Below are 22,456 nucleotides of genomic sequence, written 5' to 3' on the forward strand. Positions count from 1 at the left end.
GAGCGGTTCGCAGCCGAGTGTGAAGCAGCTGGGATGAGAATCAGCTCCTCTAAATCTGAGACCATGGTCTTGATTCGGAAAAGAGTAGAATGCCTTCTCCGTGTCAGGGATGAGGTCCTGCCGCAAGAGGAGGAGTTTAAGTATCTCGGGGTCTTGTTCACGAGTGAGGGAAAACTGGAGCGTGAGATCGATAGGTGGATTGGTGCTGCATCTGCAGTGATGCGGGCGTTGTTGTACCGGTCTGTCGTGGTGAAGAGAGAGCTGAGTCAGAAGGTGAAGCTCTCGATTTACCGGTGGATCTACGTTCCTACCCTCGCCTATGGTCATGAGCTTTGGGTAGTGACCGAAAGAACGAGATCGCGGATACAAGCGGCCAAAATGAGTTTTCTCCACAGACTTGGCTGTCCCGTAGAGATAGGGTGAGAAGCTCGGTCATTCGGGAGGGGCTCGGAGTAGACCCGCTGCTCCTCCACATCGAGAGGAGCCAGTTGAGGTGGCTCAGGCATCCTCCTGGACGCCTCCCTGGTGAGGTTTTCCGGGCATGTCCAACTGGGAGGAGACCTAAAGGAAGACCCAGGACACGCTGGAGGGACTATGTCGTGGCCTCTCTGCTTAGGCTGCTGCGCCGCGACCCGACCCGGGAAAAGCGACTGAAAATGGATGGGTGGCTTTTACACCCACGTTGCTCCCTCCTTCACGCCCCTGGTCCAGGGTGACTGTGGAGGTGTGTCGTTGTTCTGAATCTGGAAAAGACGTCTGGACCTTGTGTGGCTGTCTTTATGAAGCTGAGACTAGGTTGTTGGACCAAAGGATGTGCAAGAAGACAGGTGCTGCACATCGTTAGCTAACCTGCCTGGCTCAGCCTGAGCAGGAGTGTAAAATCCTGGTGGCATCGTGTTAAACGCGTTAACGTCGTGTGACCGCAGGTGGGAGACGGGTTGATGCTTTTCCTCAGAAACCCCTAGCAGCAGTCGGCGATCCGCAGGATGAGAGCAGATAAAGGATCGTCCTGCTGAGGATGCGTCAGCACAGCATTCCTACATGCTTCTGCTGCTGCAGGAGCTCACCTCACACGGACCCCGCTGCTGATCATTAAGCTGCTCCACTGATGAAAGGGCAGCCTCGTTTCATTATTCACACATCTCGCATCTCGGTGGCCTCACAGGACTTCAGCCCACTGCAGCGCAGAGGCTGCATGGCTCTGCACTTATGTAACCCGCTCACATCAAAGCCTCGGTGACCTCAGCAGGGGAGAGGGAATACTCTGGGTTCTGTTCTGGAAGCCCACATGACAAGAGAGCTAAATACAAGGAAGTGAACAGCTACAGAAGTGGCAGGAATCTGAATATGAGGGGGAGATGTCAGCTTGGAGGATGGGAAGGAAAAGGGAGGGGGTTGTCTCAAATGGATGTTTGGGTGTCAGAGCGTGGCTGAGCGACGCTCCGACAGAGACGGAGGTTGGACCAGGAAGGGCGGGAGCGGGGAGGGAATAGGGAGGGAGATAAGCAGAGCGACTCATCCTGTCAGCAGCCAGTCTGAGACGGGGAGAGCCAAGATCATCGTAGATGTTTGAGTCAACAGCAGCGACTCCAGCTCACACCCACCAGCTCCTCACACGGATCCACCTGGAATGCTGCCAGCCACGGATCTAGACCGGGAAGCCTGAGAGTGTTTGCTCGTGAATCCGACTGAATGGGGCTCTGATCTGGAGACGAGCTGGGCCTTCAGCACCTTCTGATCTGCTTATCGAGGGAGCAACATGCATATCCTGCAGCCGTACTGCATCAACAGGTGTGTGTGTGTGTGTGTGTGTGTGTGTGTGTGTGTGTGTGTGTGTGTGTGTGTGTGTGTGTGTGTGTGTGTGTGTGTGTGTGCTTTTTAGTTACACTTTTTAATAAGTTATTCACTAGATTTCAAAAAGAAAAAAAATTATTTAGGAGTTTTCCAGTAAAAACAGTCAGCATGAGGAACTTTTGACAACTTATTTGCAAAAAGAAAACCATCGTTGCTGTGGACAGAACCTCCAGGTAGGCTGTAATAGAGCTGTGGTTACGGTGGTGCGCCCTCTAGTGGACGAAAACAGAAATGCTCGAGCTTAGTGGTGACCAGAGCCACTCCTCTGCCTTCTCCACTCATCTGTTCATGGCTGGTTGTGGAAAGGCGTGCAGGTACAACCCGAACCATCTCCCTCCACACTACTGGGTGCACTGAGTGAGCATGTTTGCTGAGCTGTGAAGAGCAGCTCCTTCTTGGATGGAAGAGGAAAGTGGATTTGACAGCTGTGGAGGTGTGTGTGTGTGTGTGTGTGTGTGGGGGGGGGGGGGGGGGGGGGGCAGTGGTTTCACCGAAAATTGCTGAAACTTAGGAGAGGGGAGCAGAGGAAGAAGACGGTGTCTCCCGTGGGGAGAACTTTAGTGTGAGTGGGACTGGGTGTGGAGCTGACTGTCTGCAGATGAGCCAGAAAAACAGAAATGCTGAGTTTGTACGTTGGGTGAGAGCGACGAGTACAGGCAGACGTTCTCAGATGGAGACGGTATGATGTGCAGTTCTGTGGAATCGTGAGGAAATGAAGTCCAGAGCCGTGGTGTCTGACCCACGACCTCCACGGTCTGGAGGTTCCTGATCAACCCCAGTTACAGCTGATTCAGTTCACAGGTGTTAGGCGTGGTTCTGCTGTGGTACCGGTACCAGCACGCCGCTTCACTGGGCCAACCGGCCAAACCAAGAGTACCTGAACGGGGGTGGGCACTCAGAAAGGCCCAGAGTCACTGAACAGGGCTTGTGGTTAACTCGTGCTGATTGGTTGTAACTCAGTGGGAAATGACATCAGCAGATGTCACCAAACGTTGCTTGTGAAGCAGAATGGAAGCTAAAGCAAAGAAGCAGCGTTTGTGCTGCTTTAAAGTAGTTCCAACTGAACCCCCCCCACCCCCACCCCCCCCAACGCCGTCATTCACAGGCGTTGTCGTCTCATAGAGCGCCATGAAAAAGGGTGCTTCTTCTGGTCATTGAACGCCACATTTTGCTTTCCCGGTCCTCCGAATACTTTAATGATGCCGTAGTTCAACAGAATAAACCTTTTAACGTGTTTGGAGGCGATCAGAGACACCGCTACGATAGGCTGACGTCCTAGCGAGGTCCTGAACGGACACAGCTGCTGAGAGGGTGTCTCCCCTCCCGGAAATCACCCTGAAGATCGGACAGTATAAACACTCCTAATCACAGCAACGGGCCACAGTAATTACTAGACTGTATGTGAAATCTCAATGTTCTTCTCAGATGTGCTGCTGAAGGTTCTCAGTGGTCCAGGGGTTGGAGAAAACCAACGAAACCACCGAGTCCCAAACCTAAGCAGGTTTAAGACTCACTCTCCGGATTCTCTTCGCTTTGGTTGAACCAGGTCTAGTCTGAAGGCGTTGTTGGGTTTATCAGGACGAAGTTTTCCAGAGCTGCGAGGATAGTTTGGAATTGTGTTGTCCCGTTCTTCTCTGGTAGGTGTGTTGTTGTTTATCCAGGTTTCTCTGCTGAACAGTCCCGTTGTGTTCTTCCTTCTCCTTCCCGTCTGGAATGGCGGGATTTAAAGTTCTGATGAGAACATCGGTGATTCAGTGGGTCATTTGCATAAAAATGTAAACTCCCACGCCTCCATTTTTAATAACAGACCATGATTAAAACACGGCTGATTGTGTTGTTTACCTTTAAAAACTTTTTCCAGAACATCTTGGCTTTTCCTCTGGAGCAGTTTCCTTCTCACCCCGTCTCCACGGTTCCTTTCATAACACATTTGACCCCGTGCTTCCTTCTACGGGAGCCCGTGAGGACAAAACACATGTACTGATGCGGTTAGAAAACATTCATCATTCATAAACGCTGTCTTACACTTTTGCCTTTCACTCGTTGCCAGTGATGAAAGGCAGTCTGGTGTGCTTTTTGACCCTAATGGCTCTCCGTTGGTCAGGTCTTACTCAAACACATAAATACTGCTTGCTTGCAATGATTCAAGTGTGTACTGCCCCCATCGCCAGGGAAAATACACATTATTGCTTTAAAAGAGACCATTTTACTATCGATCCAACAAATTCAGACTCTTTGGGCTGATGGAAGATTTGTTCTATGGCCCATCCATTCAGCACAATATCTCAATCCAGAATGACTTCCTATCTCTGGCTCCTTCAAAGGCAGTTCGACATCTGGGTGTTGTGATTGATGAACACCTGACCTTTAAAGATCACGTTGCCTCTGTTGCTCCTTCATGCCGCTTTGCGCTGTATAACATATGAAAGATCAGACCATACCTAACACAACATGCCACCCAGCTCCTAGTGTCATCTACTGTCATCTCCCGCCTCGACTACTGCAACGCCCTTCTAACTGGTCTTCCAGGCTGGACTGTGAGACCTCTTCAAATGGTCCAGAACGCAGTGGCGCGTCTGGTCTTCAATCAGCCAAAAAGAGCACACGTCACCCCTCTGCTCATTGAGCTCCACTGCCTACCGCTAGCAGCACGCATCAAATTCAAATAGCTAACACTAGCATACAAAGTCCGAGATGGTACGGCTCCCATCTACCTGAATCCTCTTGCAAAGGCTTACGTCTCGGCCCGGCCGCTCCGGTCATCACAGGATGGTCGGCTAGCAGTGCCTACACCACGCTCAGGACAATCCAGACTCTTCTCATGCATCGTTCCACAAATGTGGAATGACCTTCCAAGCACTACCAGAACAGGAGCTTCCTTTTCAATTTACCAGAAACTCCTGAAGACTCTGCTCTTCAGAGAGCATCTTCTAAACTAGCACCCTCCCTGCACCCGTCCCCCCTCTCTACTGTCCACTCCTTGTTCCCTCCTCTCCATGACTGATGTCAATGTTGTTGTTGTTATTATTGTTGTTAGCCTCAAGGGCAACATGCTGATTATCACTTGTAAGTCTCTTTGGACAAAAGCGTCTGCTAAATACATAAACATAAACTTAGAGGATTGGTGAAAACAGGAGATCTTTACAATAAGAGCAAGGTACCGTTCAAAACCCTCATCTCCAGCTGAGACACTTTATTAGATCACAACTAAACCTAAAGGCTGATGGATATGGACCGTGTGGGGGAGGGGCTTGATCTCCAGGTGTAAGGAGGAGTGGAGAGAAGATCTAAAGGGTCTCAACAGAGGAGCAGGAGGCATGTACAAGGGTTCACTACAGCTCCTATATAATTATACTCATTAGGAACTGTTGCAGTATAACTGGATGAACGGAACGTATAGTACTCCTATAATAGTACTACACCAGATACATGTACCAAATGTGGAAAACAAAGATGTGCTATTTCCCATTGTGTTCAGCAATGTTCCGAAATGTGGAAATGTCGGCTACAAATTCAACAAACTATTAAAAGTATTTTTCCGGATGCGGGTACCCTTACTCCCACAGCAGTTTATCTGGGCTCGTGTCCCGAAAAACATGTTCTCCACAGTTAGATAAATGGGAAAAGCATGTTGTAACCAGACCAGTCGTTCTTCTAATCTGGCAGTGTTCCATTAGCATTAGCTTAGCATAAACAATGTAAGTGAATGGTAACGGCTAGCATTTCAATCATTCAAAAAGATAACAACTTCTGTAAACAAAGATGTGGGGCTGCTAGGCCGATGGCCGGTACAGATCTTTGAAGGAACAGCTTAGTAAGTTGCACTAAAAATGTCTCGGTACATGTCAGACGAAGCAGGTGACCTTCGGGGCCGCTGCGTCGTGTCTTTGCACTCGGCAGGTTTAAAGCGGTGCCTTAATGAGTCCAAAAGGGTTCCTTTGTGTTACCTACTGTTTTCTTTTACGGTGAATATGACCGTTGAGGTCACCAAGAATAATCAGGATCATTATTATTGAGTCATTTCCGTGACTTTTTCACACTAAATGCTAGCGGTTACCATTCACTTGTATAGGTTATGCTAAGCTAAAGCAGATGGAATGACTGGGCCGATTACAAAAAGCTTTTTCCCACTTATCTAGCCGAGGAACTTGGCAACAGATTATCTTAGGGGTAGAATACCATCTACCGCTCAGAGTCCCCACAGTGAAGTATAAAGCTCGTGGGGAGCGTGCGCTCGCCTTTGCTGCTCCCAGACTCGGGAGCGCACTCCCTCTGGTGGTCCGCCAGGCCTCTTCACTGGCCCAGTTTAAATCCAGCCTGAAGACACATTTCTTTCATTTAGCTTTTGGTCGATGATTGGTCTTTTATGCTGCGACTCTCTTCTGTATTTACTGACTTCTCTTTTTATTGGCTGTTTAAAACTTTTGTATTGAGTTTAGGTGTTTCTATTTAATGACCTGTGTTTAATGTGTACGTATGTGAATCTGAACGGCTTTTTAGGTTCAACTCTGTGCAGAGCTTTGGTCAGCTGACATGCTGTTTTTAAATGCGCCATATAAATACAATTGGATTGGATTGGATCCCTTTAAGAAGCAGCAGTGTGTATTTGTGGATTTAAGTACTATTGGCAACTGGCAGGTGTCAGGTGTTAAAGCAAGCATGACCTTCACTAAAAACGGGATTTAGCCCAAAACCCAGGAATCCCCACGTTCTGCTAGGAATGAAGTGGAGGTAATAAGAGAAGGCTTCATGCTTTCACTGGTTCTGTCGCATGACGTCGGAACATCTGAGTGAGATATTTTTAGAGCTAGAACAACAAAAGTGGGGTCTGTTTTCCAGACAGCTGTCTCCTTCCACATTTTAAAAATGTTTACCGGCTTCGTCTCTTCTTCTCTGCTCCCAGGTGGCCAGATGTGCCAAAGAGGAAGAGGAGGAACAGTCAGTGTTCAGTAAAGAGCGTGTCTGGTAAGGGTTCATCACCTCGTGTTGCTCATTTTGTCCCCCTCAAACAAGAAAGCTTCGAAACGGGTTCCACATCCTGGGCTTCCTGGTTTAGCATCAACAACAACAACAACAACAACAACAACAGTGACACACAGATTAAGGTCGTGGCAGTTCGGGACTTTTCCTTTTAACCCTTTAGAGGAGCACGTTTTAAACAAATGCATACTGATGTTTAAGTAAAAGTAAAGATATCATAATATTTTATTCATATTTGATGTTTGCATTATGACCCTACAATAAATGTTAACCCATAGGGCTCCAGATAAATAAAAAGTATGGAAAAGGTTGTTATTTAGTTCTGGTTTCATCCTGGTGTGGATGTTGAAGCGTTAAAGTCTTTTTTTATTATAATTTCTGCTGTTTTCTGTTAACTTACACCTGAGCGTTTAGTTATCGTGTCTGTTTCGTTTCACCTGTAGCTGTTTGAGGTCAGTAAGGCCCCAGAAACATGAAACACTCTTTGAAATGTAATTCATTCTAAAATTGCATTTCCATCCGCTGATCCGGGGTCGGGTCACGGGGCAGCAGCCAGGACAGAGAGGTCCAGACGTCCCTCTATCCAGACGCTTGGACCAGCTCCTCCGGAGGAAGCCCAAGACGTTCCCCGGCCTACCAAGAGACATAGTCCCTCCAGCGTGTCCCGGGTCTTCCTTTAGGCCTCCTCCCTGTTGGACGTGCCCGGAAAACCTCACCAGGGAGGCGTCCTGACCAGATGCCTTAGCTCCTCCACTTGGGTCAGGACCTCTGCCCGGGAGAGGGCTTTCTAGTCTTTTAGGACTGAAGGTCATGGCCTCGTCCCGGCTGCTTCACACTAGGCTGTAAACTGCTCCAGCGTAGGGAATCGGTCATAAATAAGCCGGCTAAATGGCCGCCTGTATTCATACAGAATCATTTAGGGTTCTGCAACCCCCCAAGGCACTTTACATCACGTCAGTTCACCCATCCACACACACCTCCTTATGCTGGTGGTGCTGCGCTCTAGTGTACCCACAGCTGCCTGGGGCGCACAGGCGCCGCCGCTCCGACCGCCACCAGCAGGCAAGGCGAGTTAGGGTCTTGCCCAAGGCCACAACAGCGGTGACAGACTGAGCGGAGCTTGAACCTGCAACCCTCCCGTTACAGGGCGGGCACTGTCACCCCAAGCTGGCAACATTTGGAGATCCTGTTTTGATGAAGTCAGCAGAACCACCTAACCTGCATGAAGCGGAGACCCGCTCCTTGGACCCCTTCCCTGCCCTGGCCGTGCCCAGAAGTCCTCCTCATTCAATTCAATTCAAAGAAACTTTATTAATCCCAGAGGGAGATTAGAGTTTCAGCACACACAGTTCAGAGATCAGACATACATGGGCAAGACACATGACAAGAATTGGTGACTGTGGTCATTTGCAAACCTGAGTCGCACTACCTTAATAGAGATCAGAGGGTTACATGAGGATTGGTTCAGGTGGAGGGAAAAAAGGCACTTCAGAGTTACCCTCCCCCAGGAGGGCAGCTTTGCTCTGCAAAAAAACACCTCAGACAGAAATGCAACAGACTTCAGACATTACACACAACATAAGTGTCCACTAGGTGGGGTGGTGGGTTTGGGACTCTCCACTCTTCAGTTCCTGCAGCCACTACAAGCAGCGCGTGTCACCTCCGTCTGAACGTTACCAACAGAATCTGTGACAAAGGGCAGCCTTGGGCAAGTCCAGCTAACCAGAACTGAGGCTGACTTACTTCCAACAATAAGTCAACAGGTAGCGGTCGTTACACAGCCCTACACCTCTCGCCACCCGAGCGTCCACAAACATGGCCGCTGATCAGATGAGATGAGATCATAATCGATGGCGCTGCGGCCCAAGCTGTCCTGCTGCTGGATTGGCTCTTTCCTTTTCAGCCGATCTGCTGCTGCGTTTGGATCATGGTTCTGTTTTATGACCCAGTTTGGTCCAAACCTGAGCTGTCAGATGTTCTTCCGTCAGACTCTTGAATACTTTGGTCTCCAGAGGAGTTCATGATGGACCTTCAGTCCTCCACTCCTGTGCTGAGGCCAGCACGGTGCTCTGCTCTGTGGATAAGCATCTCTACGACATACACATCTGGTTCTGACCTTTACCACGGAGACCTGTAGAAGCACCCGTCTCTGCTCACTAGTAGACTGACTAGACCCGTGACCTAGCATGTCACTCTCCTGTCATGAACTTTAACCTCCGCACGCTAGCTGAGATGGGTCTTTGTCATTTCTGAGAGCATCTGACCTCAGACTGAAGCTACCTGGACGTCCCAAAGATGGATGTCTGACATATTTCATTCATGAACATTCCCCCTGGAATAAAGTCCACATAATCCTGTTCAGATTAACAGCACACTACTGCTATGATCAGCTTAAATATGCTTCCTTTAGTTATCAGGGTATCCACGGGTCCTTAAAATGTCTTAAATTTGCTTTTCCAAATTTAAGGCCTTAAAAATCCTTAAAAATAACAAATAACCCTTAAATACAGTCTCCAAAGGTCTCAAATGACCAAAGACCCGATGAACAAGATTCTGGAACCGTACACATTCAGTTGGTTGTGAAGGGGGCTATTTTTAGATGAGCACATTAGCTGGTTAAGCTAGCGGGAGCTTGCGCCATGGGGAAGTGCAAGTTTAATGGCAACAGGATGGCTAATCCCACGTTCCCACGTAGCTGGAAATTATAGTTTAGATTTAATTTAAAAAATTGCTTAAATGTGGTCAAAGTGGCCTTAAAAAAGGTCTTAAAAAGTCTTAAATGTGGCTCCCTTACACCTGCAGACACCCTGGTTTTACACGAATCATTGCTGCTTTCTATCGATCGTAAGATTTCTGTCTGCATTTATTAATATCTACGTGTAGCTGTTGGCCTGAGGTGGTGTTTCCCTGATTTAAAACCAGGAAGAACCAGATGAATATTTCAGTGACTGAGAGGATCACTTACAGGACTTTTTTAATGCTAAGCTCGAGCTTTGGGCTGAATATCAGCCTTGACTCCTGTGTGAGGAGCAGAGACCTGCAGAGATGATTTACAAATGTTCTTGGATTAGCTCGTTTGGAGATAATTCATGGAAGATTACATTTAATTAAAGGTTTGGATTATTTTGTGAGTCTTGGGGGTCTCGCATGACGTGACTTCAGAGTCAGTTCCGTGTTTGCTCCATCTTGGATCACCGTCTGTGGGGCCCTGTCTGCAGGTGCTTCACTGGAGGCCCCTGTGATAACACGCAGCCCCCCGCCCTTTCCCCTCCACTCCTCATCACTCTCTCATTCTCTCCTCCAAACATCACCACCACCCTGTTCACCCCATCCCTTCCTCCTCTTCCTCCTCTCCTATAGCTCTTAGCATCTCTGTTCCAGGGTACATTCCCAGCTACCTGGAGAAGGACGAGCCGTGTGTGGTGTGTGGAGACAAGGCCACCGGGTACCACTACCGCTGCATCACCTGTGAGGGCTGCAAGGTACCAGCAAACATCTCTGAGAAACAAAAGAGAGGAGCATGAACATGGTTGTCTTTCTGAACTGGAGTAAAAACAAGACGAGATGTGAAAAATGTGGCTGAAAGCAAAGGAAATCATAATCGGTCCAGACATGAACTAACTTGGGTCTTTATCGCTAATCTAGAAAATCTGGAAAACAAAGGCCTCTAAGCAACGTTCTAACATAGTAAACATATAAAAATGTGGTGGAGATAAAAAGATAATAAAGTGGTTTTCTGTATTTGTCCATAAACCTCCACCAACAACACGTTCCAGACCCAAACCAACCATCGGACCATCCGGTTGTCGGTCTCACCGAACCGCCGCACTTCCCTGGGTCCTCCACGCATCGCACACTCACGTGTTCAGCACCAGAACACCGCTGGTGTGAGAGGTTCTCCGCTCGGTAACATCAGAGAAGGAGAAACAGCCGGCTGCTACCGCTTCAGCTTTAGCACAAACTACCCGAGTCCCAAAAAGTAAAACGCCGTCTGAAGTCACGGACAGCAAAAGATGTTTGGACCTAGAAAATAGAGACTGGTGTTTAGCGCTCTCGTTTCCTCCGACAGTCTGGGTTTCTGGTTCTGGTGGACACGGGTCCAGGGGTGAGTCTGCTGTTACCATGTTTGTTCTGTAGATGTGTTATAAACGCTTTAAAATGTGACGTAGGGGACAAACATTTGCACTTATGCTAATTAGCATTTAACTGCAATCATAATTTAATCATATTTAGCCCCTCGTGACAAAAGGCGTCTAAAATGACATCACTAGAGACTTAGACCCACTCCCATGTGTTTCATACCAATTTTCATGGTTATATGTTAGGAAGCCACTAGGGATGTAAGAAAATATCGACGTGGCGATATATTTTCCTGCGATATTACATCAATATTCAGAAGCCGTGTATCAAATTTTGAGAAGAATTTACATGCAAACGTTTACGTATTTTTTTTCTTTTGGTGCAGTTCAAACGCCGACGGCTAGCTAGCAGCTGTGTGTTTTGTTTCCACCCCTGAAATGTAAACCCCTCTATTATGGTTCAGACACCTCATGTTAGTATCAGTCTGGACTGTTTATTGAATTTTCCAACAATAATTTCAGCCTAAAATATTTACTAATATCGTCTGGCTTAATGTATCGCAATATATCGTGATTTATCGCATCGTCTCCCCATATCGTGATACGTATCGTATCACCAGAGTTTTACCAATACACATCCTTAGAAGCCACCAATATTTTAAACAACTGCGGGCCATCTCATTCCTTTTCAGTGACATTCTGGTGGATGTTTCCAGAGATGAATGGTAAAAAACTACACGTTGTCTCTTTAATTTGGTCAGAAGGGGAGAATCGGGTCAAAAAATGGGCACAATAGTCTTTCTGCGAAAGCCGGGTCTAAGTTGTACGTAGTTTTGTTTTTCTCATTTTTAGGCTGTATTTTAAAAGTTGTTGCAGTTTTTTTCTGCCCTGTTGTTGTTTTTCTAACTCATCGTGTCTGACGGCTTGACCAACAACGAGGGGGTTACCGTGTGTTGCATTCTGGCGTGTTTTTAAACTTGCATTTGGCTGAAATGTTAGATATGGGATGTTTCATGAATGACTTAGTTTTCTATGTGTTTATTTGTTTTGATAGCTTCTGCAGCATGCTGCAATAGCCACTCCTCCTGAGGTCATTTAGGGTCACTAGGGTCCTGCTCCTTCTCGACAAATTCAAACCGAACACAAGAACCTTTAAGGGATCGGTTGAATTTAAGGCTTAATAATGTTTGAATTCTTCCTTCGGTTACAGCCAGGATTAAACAGGTGCGTTTTGTTTTAACAGTAAAGAATCGTTTTGACTCGTCGGATCCATCAGAGGTCTCGGTTATTGGCTGGACCTTACGTTTTTCATTTGCATCTTGGCTTGGCGTTGTTTTAAAAACTCACACAGACGGCTTTAAAAATGGAAGAGTTAAATATTCGTTAAGCTGAGAATGAACACAAGAGGAATGTAAACGTTGGAGAAGTAACCACAGGTCTTGTGACGATGCAGGCTTCCTCACATCCTTCTGTCTCTTCGTGTGATCCCAGACACTCCGTAGCCGTGTTTCCATTGCCGGAACGTCGGGGTAAATTCTGGGATGGGGACCTTCCTGGGAGAGGTGATGTCTCGGTCCTCTCAGCTGTGTCTCCATTCAAATTCAGCCCTTTCAGGACTTTGCACAAGCGTCCGCAGCTGCTTTGGTAGTCAGTGATGTCACTGATCCGGGCCAAACAAGCATCTACAGTAACAGTGAAAGTTTTATCCTGTCAAAGTATACGAACGCTTCATCCATTCACAGGAGAGCAGCTGCGTGATGGAAGATGTGGCGTTCAGTGACCAGAAGAGGCTCCGTTGTTTACAGCGCTCTTTGAGACAACAAAGCACCATTAAGTGGTGGGGGAGTTTCCCCGTGTTTTCTGGTGTCGGGAGTTTAGTAACGACCACGTTAAAGCAGCAAGATTGTTTATTCTGCTGGCCGCTCCTCCTTCCCGAAACTTCATCTCTGGTTATTCCCAAAGCTCGCACCTCCTTTGGCCGCTCCTCATTCCGGTTTGCTGCTTCCAACGAAACCACTGAAGCTCACGACCTACATTCTGTAATCTACCTTCAATAACTCATGGTGATCGATAGTTTCTGATCAACGTGCTTCTGAGTATTAAAGGCAGTTGTAGTCTGTTCTGGTTGACCGTCCTTATTATCCTGTATATGAGAACAGCCGTTTGTCTTCATGTCTGACTGTTTATCTGATTTCTTCTTACCTGTTGTTCTGTGGCGTGACGCTAACTGTGTGTCTGTAGCAGCTGCCTCGGCCAGATCCTCGTTGTGAATGAGAACAAGTTCTCCATCCACTCGTCTGGATAAATAAAGGTTAAATAAATAAAATGTATTCACGTGCTACTCTTTAGGGCCGCTCGATTTGGAAAACCTGCGATAACAGTGATTAATATACTGCAACGACGATTTTACTTGCGATAAATAAAAACTTAACTCGGAAACAAAAATAATCAAAAACAAGGAAATAAAAAAATGACAAAAAATATATATCATAAAAATGAGAAAAGCAAAAGATGTGAGGAAAGAGAAAAAGAAAATGAACAAGAAAAGGCGATCAGTGGATCCCGGGAAAAGCAGAATCAGCAGAAAGAGCTAACGAAGCTGACTCAGGTGTTTGCTAACCATCTAAATGATGTGCCGTCCGCCTCGGGGGCGGGACTCTAACCTATTGGCTCTGGAACCCAAGTTCTTGAGAGGGGTTGGACACTCTCCTTTGCTGGAGTTGCTCCGGATGAGAGGCGGAGGGCTGGGGTTGGCTTTTTGATACCCCCAAGACTCTCTGCCTGTGTGTTGGGGTTTATCCCGGGGGACGAGAGGGTAGCTTCCCTGCGTCTTCGGGTCGGGGAACGGGTCCTGACTGTTGTTTGTGCTTATGGGCCAAATATCAGTTCAGAGTACCCACCCTTTTTGGAGTCCCTGGGACGAGTGCTAGATAGTGCTCCACCAGGGGACTCCATTGTCCTGCTGGGGGACTTCAATGCTCACGTGGGCAATGACAGCATGACCTGGAGGTGTGTGATTGGGAGGAACGGCCCACCTGATCTGAACTCGAGTGGTGTTTCGTTATTGGACTTCTGTGCAAGCCGCAGTTTGGCCATAACGAGCACCATGTTCGAACATAAGGATGCCCATCGGTACACTTGGTACCAGGGCAGCCTAGGTCGCAGCCTAGCGGCCGTATGTGTTGGACACCCGAGTGAAGAGAGGAGCGATCACCACCTGGTGGTGAGTTGGATCAGATGGCAAGGAAAGATGCCGCGTAGACCTGGCAGACCCAAACGCATCGTGAGGGTCTGCTGGGAACGCCTGGTAGAAGAACCTGTCAAGATGGTCTTCAACTCCCGCCTCCGGCATAGCTTTGACCGCGTCCCGGGAGCAGTGGGGGACATCGACTCCGAGTGGGCCTTGTTCCACTCTGGTTGAGGCAGCTGTTGCTAGCTGTGGCCGCAAGGTGGCCGGTGCCAGTCGTGGTGGCAACCCCCGTACCCGCTGGTGGACACCAGAGGTTCGGGGAGCCGTCAGGCTGAAGAAGGAGGCCTACAGGGCGTGGCTGGTCTGTGGGTCTCCAGAGGAAGCAGACAGGTACCGGATAGCCAAGCGGGGTGCAGCAGTGGCAGTTGCCGAGGCAAAATCTTGGGCGTGGGAGGAGTTTGGTGAGGCCATGGAGAAAGACTATCGATCGGCTCCAAAGAGGTTCTGGCAAACTGTCCGGCGTCTCAGGAGAGGAAGGCAGCAACTCGCTCACACTGTTTACAGTGGGGATGGGGAGCTGCTGACGTCAACTGAGGCTATAGTCGGACGGTGGAAGGAATACTTTGAGGAGCTCCTCAATCCCACCTACGCGCATTCCGAGGAGGAACCAGAGCCGGGAGACCTGGGGATGGACTGGCCAATCTCGGGGGCAGAAGTTGCTGAGGTAGTCAAACAACTACACAGCGGCAGAGCCCCGGGGGAGGATGAGATTCATCCTGGGTATCTCAAGGCTATGGATGTTGTAGGGCTGTCATGGTTGACACGTGTCTGCAACATTGCGTGGTCATCAGGGGCAGTTCCTGTGGAGTGGCAGACCAGGGTGGTGGTCCCCATATTTAAGAAGGGTGACCTGAGGGTGTGTTCCAACTATAGGGGGATCACACTCCTCAGCCTCCCTGGAAAGGTCTACTCCAAGGTACTGGAGAGGAGGGTCCGATCGATAGTTGAATCTCAGATTGAGGAGGAGCAATGTGGTTTTCGTCCTGGCCGTGGAACTGTGGACCAGCTCTGTACCCTTGCAAGGGTGATGGAGGGGGCATGGGAGTTTGCCCAACCAATCCACATGTGTTTTGTGGATTTGGAGAAGGCTTATGACCGTGTCCCCAGGGGCACCCTGTGGGGGACGCTCCAGGAGTATGGGGTGGGTGGCTTTCTGTTAAGGGCCATTCAGTCCCTTTACCAGAGGAGCGTGAGTTTGGTCCGCATAGCCGGTAGTAAGTCGGACCTGTTCCCGGTGAGGGTTGGACTCTGCCGGGGCTGCCCATTGGAGAGGTTACATCTCCAATCTGGTCCGGGAACGCCTTGAGGTCCTGCCAGAGGTACTGGTGGAGGTGGCTGGGGCAAGGACGATCTGGAGCTCCCTAGTTGGGATGCTGCCCCCGCGACCCGGATAAGCGGAGGAAGACGATGACGACGAAAAAACATCATGCTTCTGTTTGATTGACCGAATGCATCATGTGTAGCAAACACGCTGTCTGCTGATGCCATTTCCTACTGAGTTACAACCAGCAAGGGTTAACCATAAGTTCTGCTCCACCGGGCCGTTTCGAGCACCTACCCCTGATCAGGTGCTCAGAAGGTTTTTTAAAATGGCCGCTCGCTCGACCGGCCCGCTCCAGCGGAGGCACGCGCATGTCGTCACGTTCCAGTAATGGAAACACACCTCATGATGGGGATCTGGGCTCTGTGGGGGCCACACCACCACTTCCAGGACTTCTGGGTCTTATTCACAATGAAGATAGCTTTACTGATGTTGGCCAGATGTTTGGGCTCACTTTACATTTAATCAGTTGATAAAAATAAAATGATATTTCTGAAATCGTTCTTTGCTGATGGCATCTTTTCACATCGGCCCAAAACTTTTGCACAGCACTGTGTCTGTATATGCAGCTCCGTTCTTAGGCCTCAGTGAGGCTCTTGATTATTTTTGATTGATTCTAATTAACTGAAGGGGTGTGTCCTCTTTCACACGTTCATCCTCCACCGTTCCTCTCTCCCTTCAGGGTTTCTTCCGCAGAACGATCCAGAAGAACCTCCATCCCTCCTACAGCTGTAAATACGACGGCTGCTGCTTCATCGATAAGATCACCCGCAACCAGTGCCAACTGTGTCGATTTAAGAAGTGCATCTCTGTTGGCATGGCCATAGATTGTGAGTCATCTTGGGCTTGTTTCTGCTTTTACTCGTGGTTTAATGGTCAGAATGTTGGTTTTCACAAAGATTCCTGCATTCGGGTTATTCATGGAGCGGCAACTCCCAACATCAACCTCAAAGCGATTCACGGAGCAGGCGCCCCAGTTAACAGTGGACCGAGTCCAGTTAGGGAAAACGTTCCGATGTAAGGAAACCCAGCATGTTGACTCCACAGCAGTCCTCATACTAAGCAAGCATGTGGCGACAGTGGACAGGAAAACTCCCTTTAACAGGAAGAAACGTCCAGCAGAACCTGAGCAGCCATCTGTCACGACTCACTTGAGGTTTGAGAAGACAGAGCATCCTTTATCGATACCAGCCGATCCTCGCGTGGTCGCAGCACCTTCCTCCAGCAGTCACTGGGACAACAGGCGGGGTCCACCCGGACAGGTTACGAGTCATGAGCGACGCAGAGATACGCAGGACACGAACCAAGTACAAGTCCCATCCTTGGACGTGTGTTGATGAAGGTTTTGTTGGAGGGAAGGGCTTTGGTTCTGCTCTTGTTGACACTAGAACTTCCTGCAGAAGTCCAATGGTGCCGTTGATGCACACACACTTGCTGATGTCATTCTGCTCTGTCAGAACCCGTCCCACAGCCGTCCCACACTTAAGGAGATGGTCCTGGTCCTGCAGAACTTTCCTGAATATTTAATCAATGTTCACGAGGTTCTAGTTTTTATGCGACCTCATCCTAAAACCGAGGCAGCAATCTTTGTGGGGATTAATATTTGTGTCACTGTGAACGTTTGAGCACAACTGTGAACAAAGATGGTGAACGCGGTCGTCTCTCAGCCCACGCCCTGTGGTGGGGATGCTAACTGGGCAGAACAAACGATCCTGTTAGCTAAACGCACTCAGGTTTGTTACTCCTCCCACCAGTGGTGCTGGACGACAACAAGCGTGTGGCCAAGCGGCGCCTCATCGAGGAGAACCGGGAGCGACGGAAAAGAGAGGAGATGGTGCGAACGATGCAGACCAGACCGCAGCCGGACAGCGCTGAGTGGGAGCTGATCAGGATGGTGACCGAGGCCCACCAGAACACCAACGCCAGCTGGAAGCAGAAACGCAAGTTCCTGGTAAACCTTTACTGTCACCTTTCCCCGCCCACCATGCTAAATATTAAACGAGCTGCATGCTTTTTAGTTTACTTGTGACGACTGTTAGAACGACCTTTTTGACCCTTGGCTTGAAAAGTTTGTCCGGTCTTTCTTTGTCCTAACCTTGAGGGCTTGGGAGGTTTCTCCTCCATCCTCATTGAGCTGAACGTGTGCAAGGCTGGTTACACAACTCTCTAACTAATAAATACCTTGAGGGAAAGGTCGCATGACAGTTGCTAGGCAACCCGGTGGCAAAGGCACCTTTGAAGCTGAATGCATATTTTTGAAGGTTCGCAGAGATGAAAAGGACAAATGAGCACACCGTGTGCTTGGAGACGAGAGATGGAGCACAAACATCCACAGATTCACTCGTTTATTCGTCGTCTTCTAACCGACTCGGGAAAGTTTCTGGACACGAAGGTTCACTTGCTGTCATTTACCCTCGGGCTGGGCGACGTGGCCTCAGGTCATCACCACGGCGTGTTGAGGGGTTCAGCTCGATGACGGTGGAGGGACGACAATGACCTGCAGAGGTTGGCCACTAGATGGCGCTGTGGCAGCAAAACTGCTCCACAGCCAGCTTTATTCCCCTTCAGTCATTTTAAAAGTACTGCTTTGTTTAAAACTAAGCACAAGTGTTTAAGATGCAGCCTGTTATCTTCTAAGGATGGATATTACACAGGCTAAGAACTTCTAGCTCGCTGGCTGTCGCCGCGGCAGCGAGCGGCGCTGAGCCGAGCGCGGCGGCGGCGGCGGGTAACGGCAGACCGCTGCGATGAGTGGATGTCTCAGAGCTGCAAACCGCCTGCTGCTTTGTTCGGGGAAAGTGATAACTAAACGATGAATTATCGCCCTCCCTCCTGTGTGTGTGGTGTAGAGGTTGGTGCTGTAGACCCGGCCAGCAGAGGTGAAGACCCACTTCTCACCTGTCCGTGTGTGTGCTGTGTGTTTGTAGCCAGATGACATCGGCCATGGTCAAATGGTGCCCAGCTCAGGTGGAGACCGAGTCGATCTGGAGGTCTTCAGCGAGTTCACCAAGATCATGACCCCCGCCATTACACGGGTTGTCGACTTCGCCAAGAAACTGCCCATGTTCTCAGAGGTAGGTGGTCCGTCCTAATGTCCCGCCGTACACCATCCCGTTATCTGACTCCTCTGTTGTCATAGCAACGCGTAACGCTTGTTTGTTTGCCAGCTGCCTTGTGAAGACCAGATCATTCTGCTGAAGGGCTGCTGCATGGAGATCATGTCGCTGCGCGCCGCCGTACGTTACGACCCCGAAAGCGACACGCTGACGCTGAGTGGAGAGATGGCGGTGAAGCGCGAGCACTTGAAAAACGGCGGGCTGGGAGTCGTGTCGGACGCCATCTTTGATCTGGGAAAGAGCCTGGCGCAGTTTAACTTGGACGACACCGAGGTGGCGCTAATGCAGGCCGTGCTGCTCATGAGCTCAGGTGAGGAGGGACCGGGACTCGCTTCAGATTTTAGGTCCTGTCGGCGAAACCAGATGAGGAAACAGGAACACGTGTTTGTTCTGTCGGTGGGATCGGTTCCAGATGACTTCTGTTTTCCTTAACCAGCTCTGGTCTCAAAAGACACGTTTCTGGGTAATTGGTGCGTTTTCCGTCCTCACTTGTTCTGGACTCGCAGCGCTAGCCCAACACACCCTACCAGCTGAGTGGCTGGCAGAAGTTCATGCACATCAGATGCTATCTGTGTGTCTACTTCACCCGTTCTGGAGACCCTCTTGGTGGATCCGAAGGTCAGAGAGGTCGGATGACCTCTGGCACCGAGGGGCTGTAGAATACCGTGGCACCGACTCTTCAGTCCAGAGATGTCTCGGGTCACGACAGACGGATGGAACCGCGCGTCTGGGACTCTGAAGGAGTCTGAACAAGATCAGCTCGTTCTGCAGGAACTGTTTGCGGTGTCAGCTTCGCAGGAGCAAAACGGTTTTGATGACGTGTCAAAAGCTTTGATGTTAAAGAGGTTTTTGCTTCAGGAAAATATCTTTAAAATAATTAATAATATAATTACTAGTAATATAAAGAAGAAACACTAAAATGTATATCAGTGAAATTAGTAATCAAACCTATACGTGAATGTACCCCATAAGGAATTAGAGATTAGTAGATAAAAATAAAAAAAATGGAATTTGGATAAACACAACAGTGTGTGGAATACTCCCTTTAACTGTTGAGACTTAACCATCATAGGACTCCAGGAACCCACAGCATGACCATCTCAAGTCACCCCAAGTCTGCACGTCATGTATGGACAGGAAATACAACCACGCACACACACACACACACACAAACTTGTGTAACCTGAAACAGGGAACTATGGGACAGACGAATCCGGAGTAATGAGATCACCCCCCTTTTGAAGTTGAAGGCCTAACCGACGGCGCAGGAGGTGCAGGCGGAGGCACCTGGGCAGCCGGGGCTTCACAAACAACCAGCACGAGAGCTCAGAGATAGGCGGCCACCGACGTTGCTGACCGAGTCTCCTAGAGAGGTCAAGCGTGTGGAGAAGTGATGAAACAGGAGCAACGACAACCCCAAAGACAAACAAAGGTTTAGGCATGCAGTGAATAACACGACAGAATCAGCGGAGGACCAGGAGTAAGACACGGGTTGAAACCTGAGACCAGGATCTGCCGACAACTCACGCAGCACCCTGTTCACCGCCCCAGCCCAGACCATGGTCGGACCACTGAACGTAACACGATCCACCGTAGCTGGAGAAAGAGCAAAGGAGATGTTTTCATAAGAAGGAGAAAACTCCACAACAGACTTATGCTCACCAGGATCCAGGTCATACAGAGAGACCTCACCTACATGGACCGTAGCACCACGTGGAACTGTCACCCACAGGGTTTGAGGCGGAAGCACAACATGTGTGGACACGCCCTGGCGCTCGTAGAAAACATCCACCTCACGCACGGGGGCATTAACTACCCAACGTTCACCAACAACAGCTGTAGTTTGAACGACATGCGAACGTGGAGTCGGTCATAGGACATTCAGAATCACCCGACAACTCATCAATGCCACACACACCAGTGGCACCGCCACGCAGAAAAGGTGTGCCTGGACACAAGAAGTGTAGGCCACGTGTGAGCGAACACACGCAGATCCGGGACTAACAGGACGCGCGGCGTGTGCTCATGGAACGCGACGACAGGAGGCGTGTGTAACGTGACGTGAGTGTCGTCAACCCAGTTACCAACATTTACCACATCCTTTAGTCTATAGATGCCATCTGATGATACAGCAGGTAAGTTGATGATGAAAGCTAGCTCTCTAGCATCTGGACTGACGCTTAACGGGATAGCACTGCCCAACGAGAAAGCCAAGTGAGTCTTCGGCAGGTGGGGTCCCCACCACAAGGTGCTGGGCTTCAGCCGGAGTATCAGCGCCACCATCAGCCCCCCCATCGGCAGGTGGTGTTCCCACTGTATTTTCCTTAGTTCTAGAGAAAGCTTCAGACCGGCCACCTGAAGCAAAAACCTCTTTAACATCAAAGCTTTTGACACGTCGTCAAAACCGTTCTGCTCCTGCGAAGCTGACACCGCAAACGGTTCCTGCAGAACAATCTGGTATTGTTTAGACTCCTTCAGAGTCCCAGACGCGCGGTTCCATCCATCTGTCGTGACCCGAGACATCTCTGGACTGGAGAAGTCGGTGCTGTGGTCAATCTACTGGACCTTCGGTGCCAGAGGTCACCTGACCTCTCTGACCTTCGGCTACACCAAGAGGGTCTCCAGACCGGGTGAAGTAGACACACAGATAGCGTCTGATGTGCTTTTGATAAGAATCAGCTTCATAGCTTAACTCAAACCAAACTCTTTTACATCCAGAACTCGGCTCTCCTAGATACGGAAGTTCTGATAACATCTCATTCACACACAGGTTCATCCGTCACAGTAAATGTTAGTTACCTGCCATGTTTTAATTGTTGGTAAAATAAATTCTTACTTTTATAAACCTGACTCTTTCCTGAATCTAAACGAAGTGTTTACAATCCCCTAATAAATAATCATAGAATCTTTTAAAATACAGTTTTAAAAACGATGCCGTCTGCATTTTAAACCCCTTTTCAGACCGTTTTTAGTACGAGTGAAATAAGAGGAGGGGTTACCGAGTCATAGACAGCACTCAGACCAACTTTAGTTTGCTCTGTGGTTTCAGACCGCTCTGGGCTGACGAGTGTGGAGAAGATTGAGCAGTGGCAGGAGGCCTACCTGCTGGCGTTCGAGCACTACATCAACTACCGTAAGCACAACATTCCCCACTTCTGGCCCAAGCTCCTGATGAAGGTGACCGACCTGCGCATGATCGGAGCGTGCCACGCCAGCCGCTTCCTCCACATGAAGGTGGAGTGTCCCAACGAACTCTTTCCGCCACTTTTCCTGGAGGTCTTTGAGGACCAGGAAGTGTGACTTTGGGACGATTTTGGTTGGAGTTGAAGGACGAGCGTCGAAGCTAAATTCGACTCTGTTTTTGTCTGTGACTCTTCTGTGTGCCCTTTGTGCCGTCAAACACGGTACTCGTCGTCTGCCACCAGCCAATGCGCACACACACACCCACACACACACACACACACAGAGTCTCAAACTCACTGCCATAACGGTTCAGGAGATCTATATGCAAACATGTTGCGTCTGGGCGGGTCTGCTGTGCTGGTCCTGCGTCTAAACCTGAGGGGCTTGGTCTCGTCTCTTCTAGCTGCTCAACCACCTGTGACCTCAAAATGGCGTCTCTTTGGGAGTTTCTCAATGTCAAGGCGCCTGGCTTTGCGGGGCGATGTCTTGCGAGGCCAGGCGCCTTGCTTACGAGGACACGGTCCTTACTTGGTCAACATTTTATTTTTGTTTTTGTGAAGCGCCTCGTGATTTTTATCTTGAGAGGCGCTATAGAAATGATATTTTCTTCTTTCTTCTTCAAAGAAAACGGTTAAATGGAACAGACTTGCGTCACGTGACCGCGGCTTCCACG

General features: G+C 49.2%; 1 protein-coding gene across 6 annotated transcripts in view; it reads left to right on the forward strand.

Annotated features, from left to right (window-relative positions):
- Window positions 1-22,123, forward strand: part of LOC107376203 (thyroid hormone receptor alpha) — a 49,937-nt gene extending 27,814 nt beyond the window's left edge. For 2 of the 6 annotated variants that reach the window (XM_054750865.2, XM_015945183.3), the window contains 7 exons: window positions 6,758-6,819; window positions 10,195-10,316; window positions 16,167-16,314; window positions 17,239-17,435; window positions 18,412-18,558; window positions 18,652-18,910; window positions 21,650-22,123. In XM_054750865.2, the coding sequence (XP_054606840.1) occupies window positions 6,758-6,819; window positions 10,195-10,316; window positions 16,167-16,314; window positions 17,239-17,435; window positions 18,412-18,558; window positions 18,652-18,910; window positions 21,650-21,900 (1,186 nt within the window). In that variant the 3' untranslated portion in view covers window positions 21,901-22,123. Of the gene's footprint in view, window positions 1-1,578; window positions 1,792-6,757; window positions 6,820-10,194; window positions 10,317-16,166; window positions 16,315-17,238; window positions 17,436-18,411; window positions 18,559-18,651; window positions 18,911-21,649 lie in introns of those variants that run through there. The other 4 variants (XM_054750866.2, XM_054750864.2, XM_015945187.3 and 1 more) reach the window with 3 other exon arrangements.
- Window positions 22,124-22,456: the final 333 nt, after the last annotated feature.

This window comes from Nothobranchius furzeri, chromosome 12 (genome assembly GCF_043380555.1).
Source record: "Nothobranchius furzeri strain GRZ-AD chromosome 12, NfurGRZ-RIMD1, whole genome shotgun sequence".
NCBI lineage: Eukaryota > Metazoa > Chordata > Actinopteri > Cyprinodontiformes > Nothobranchiidae > Nothobranchius > Nothobranchius furzeri.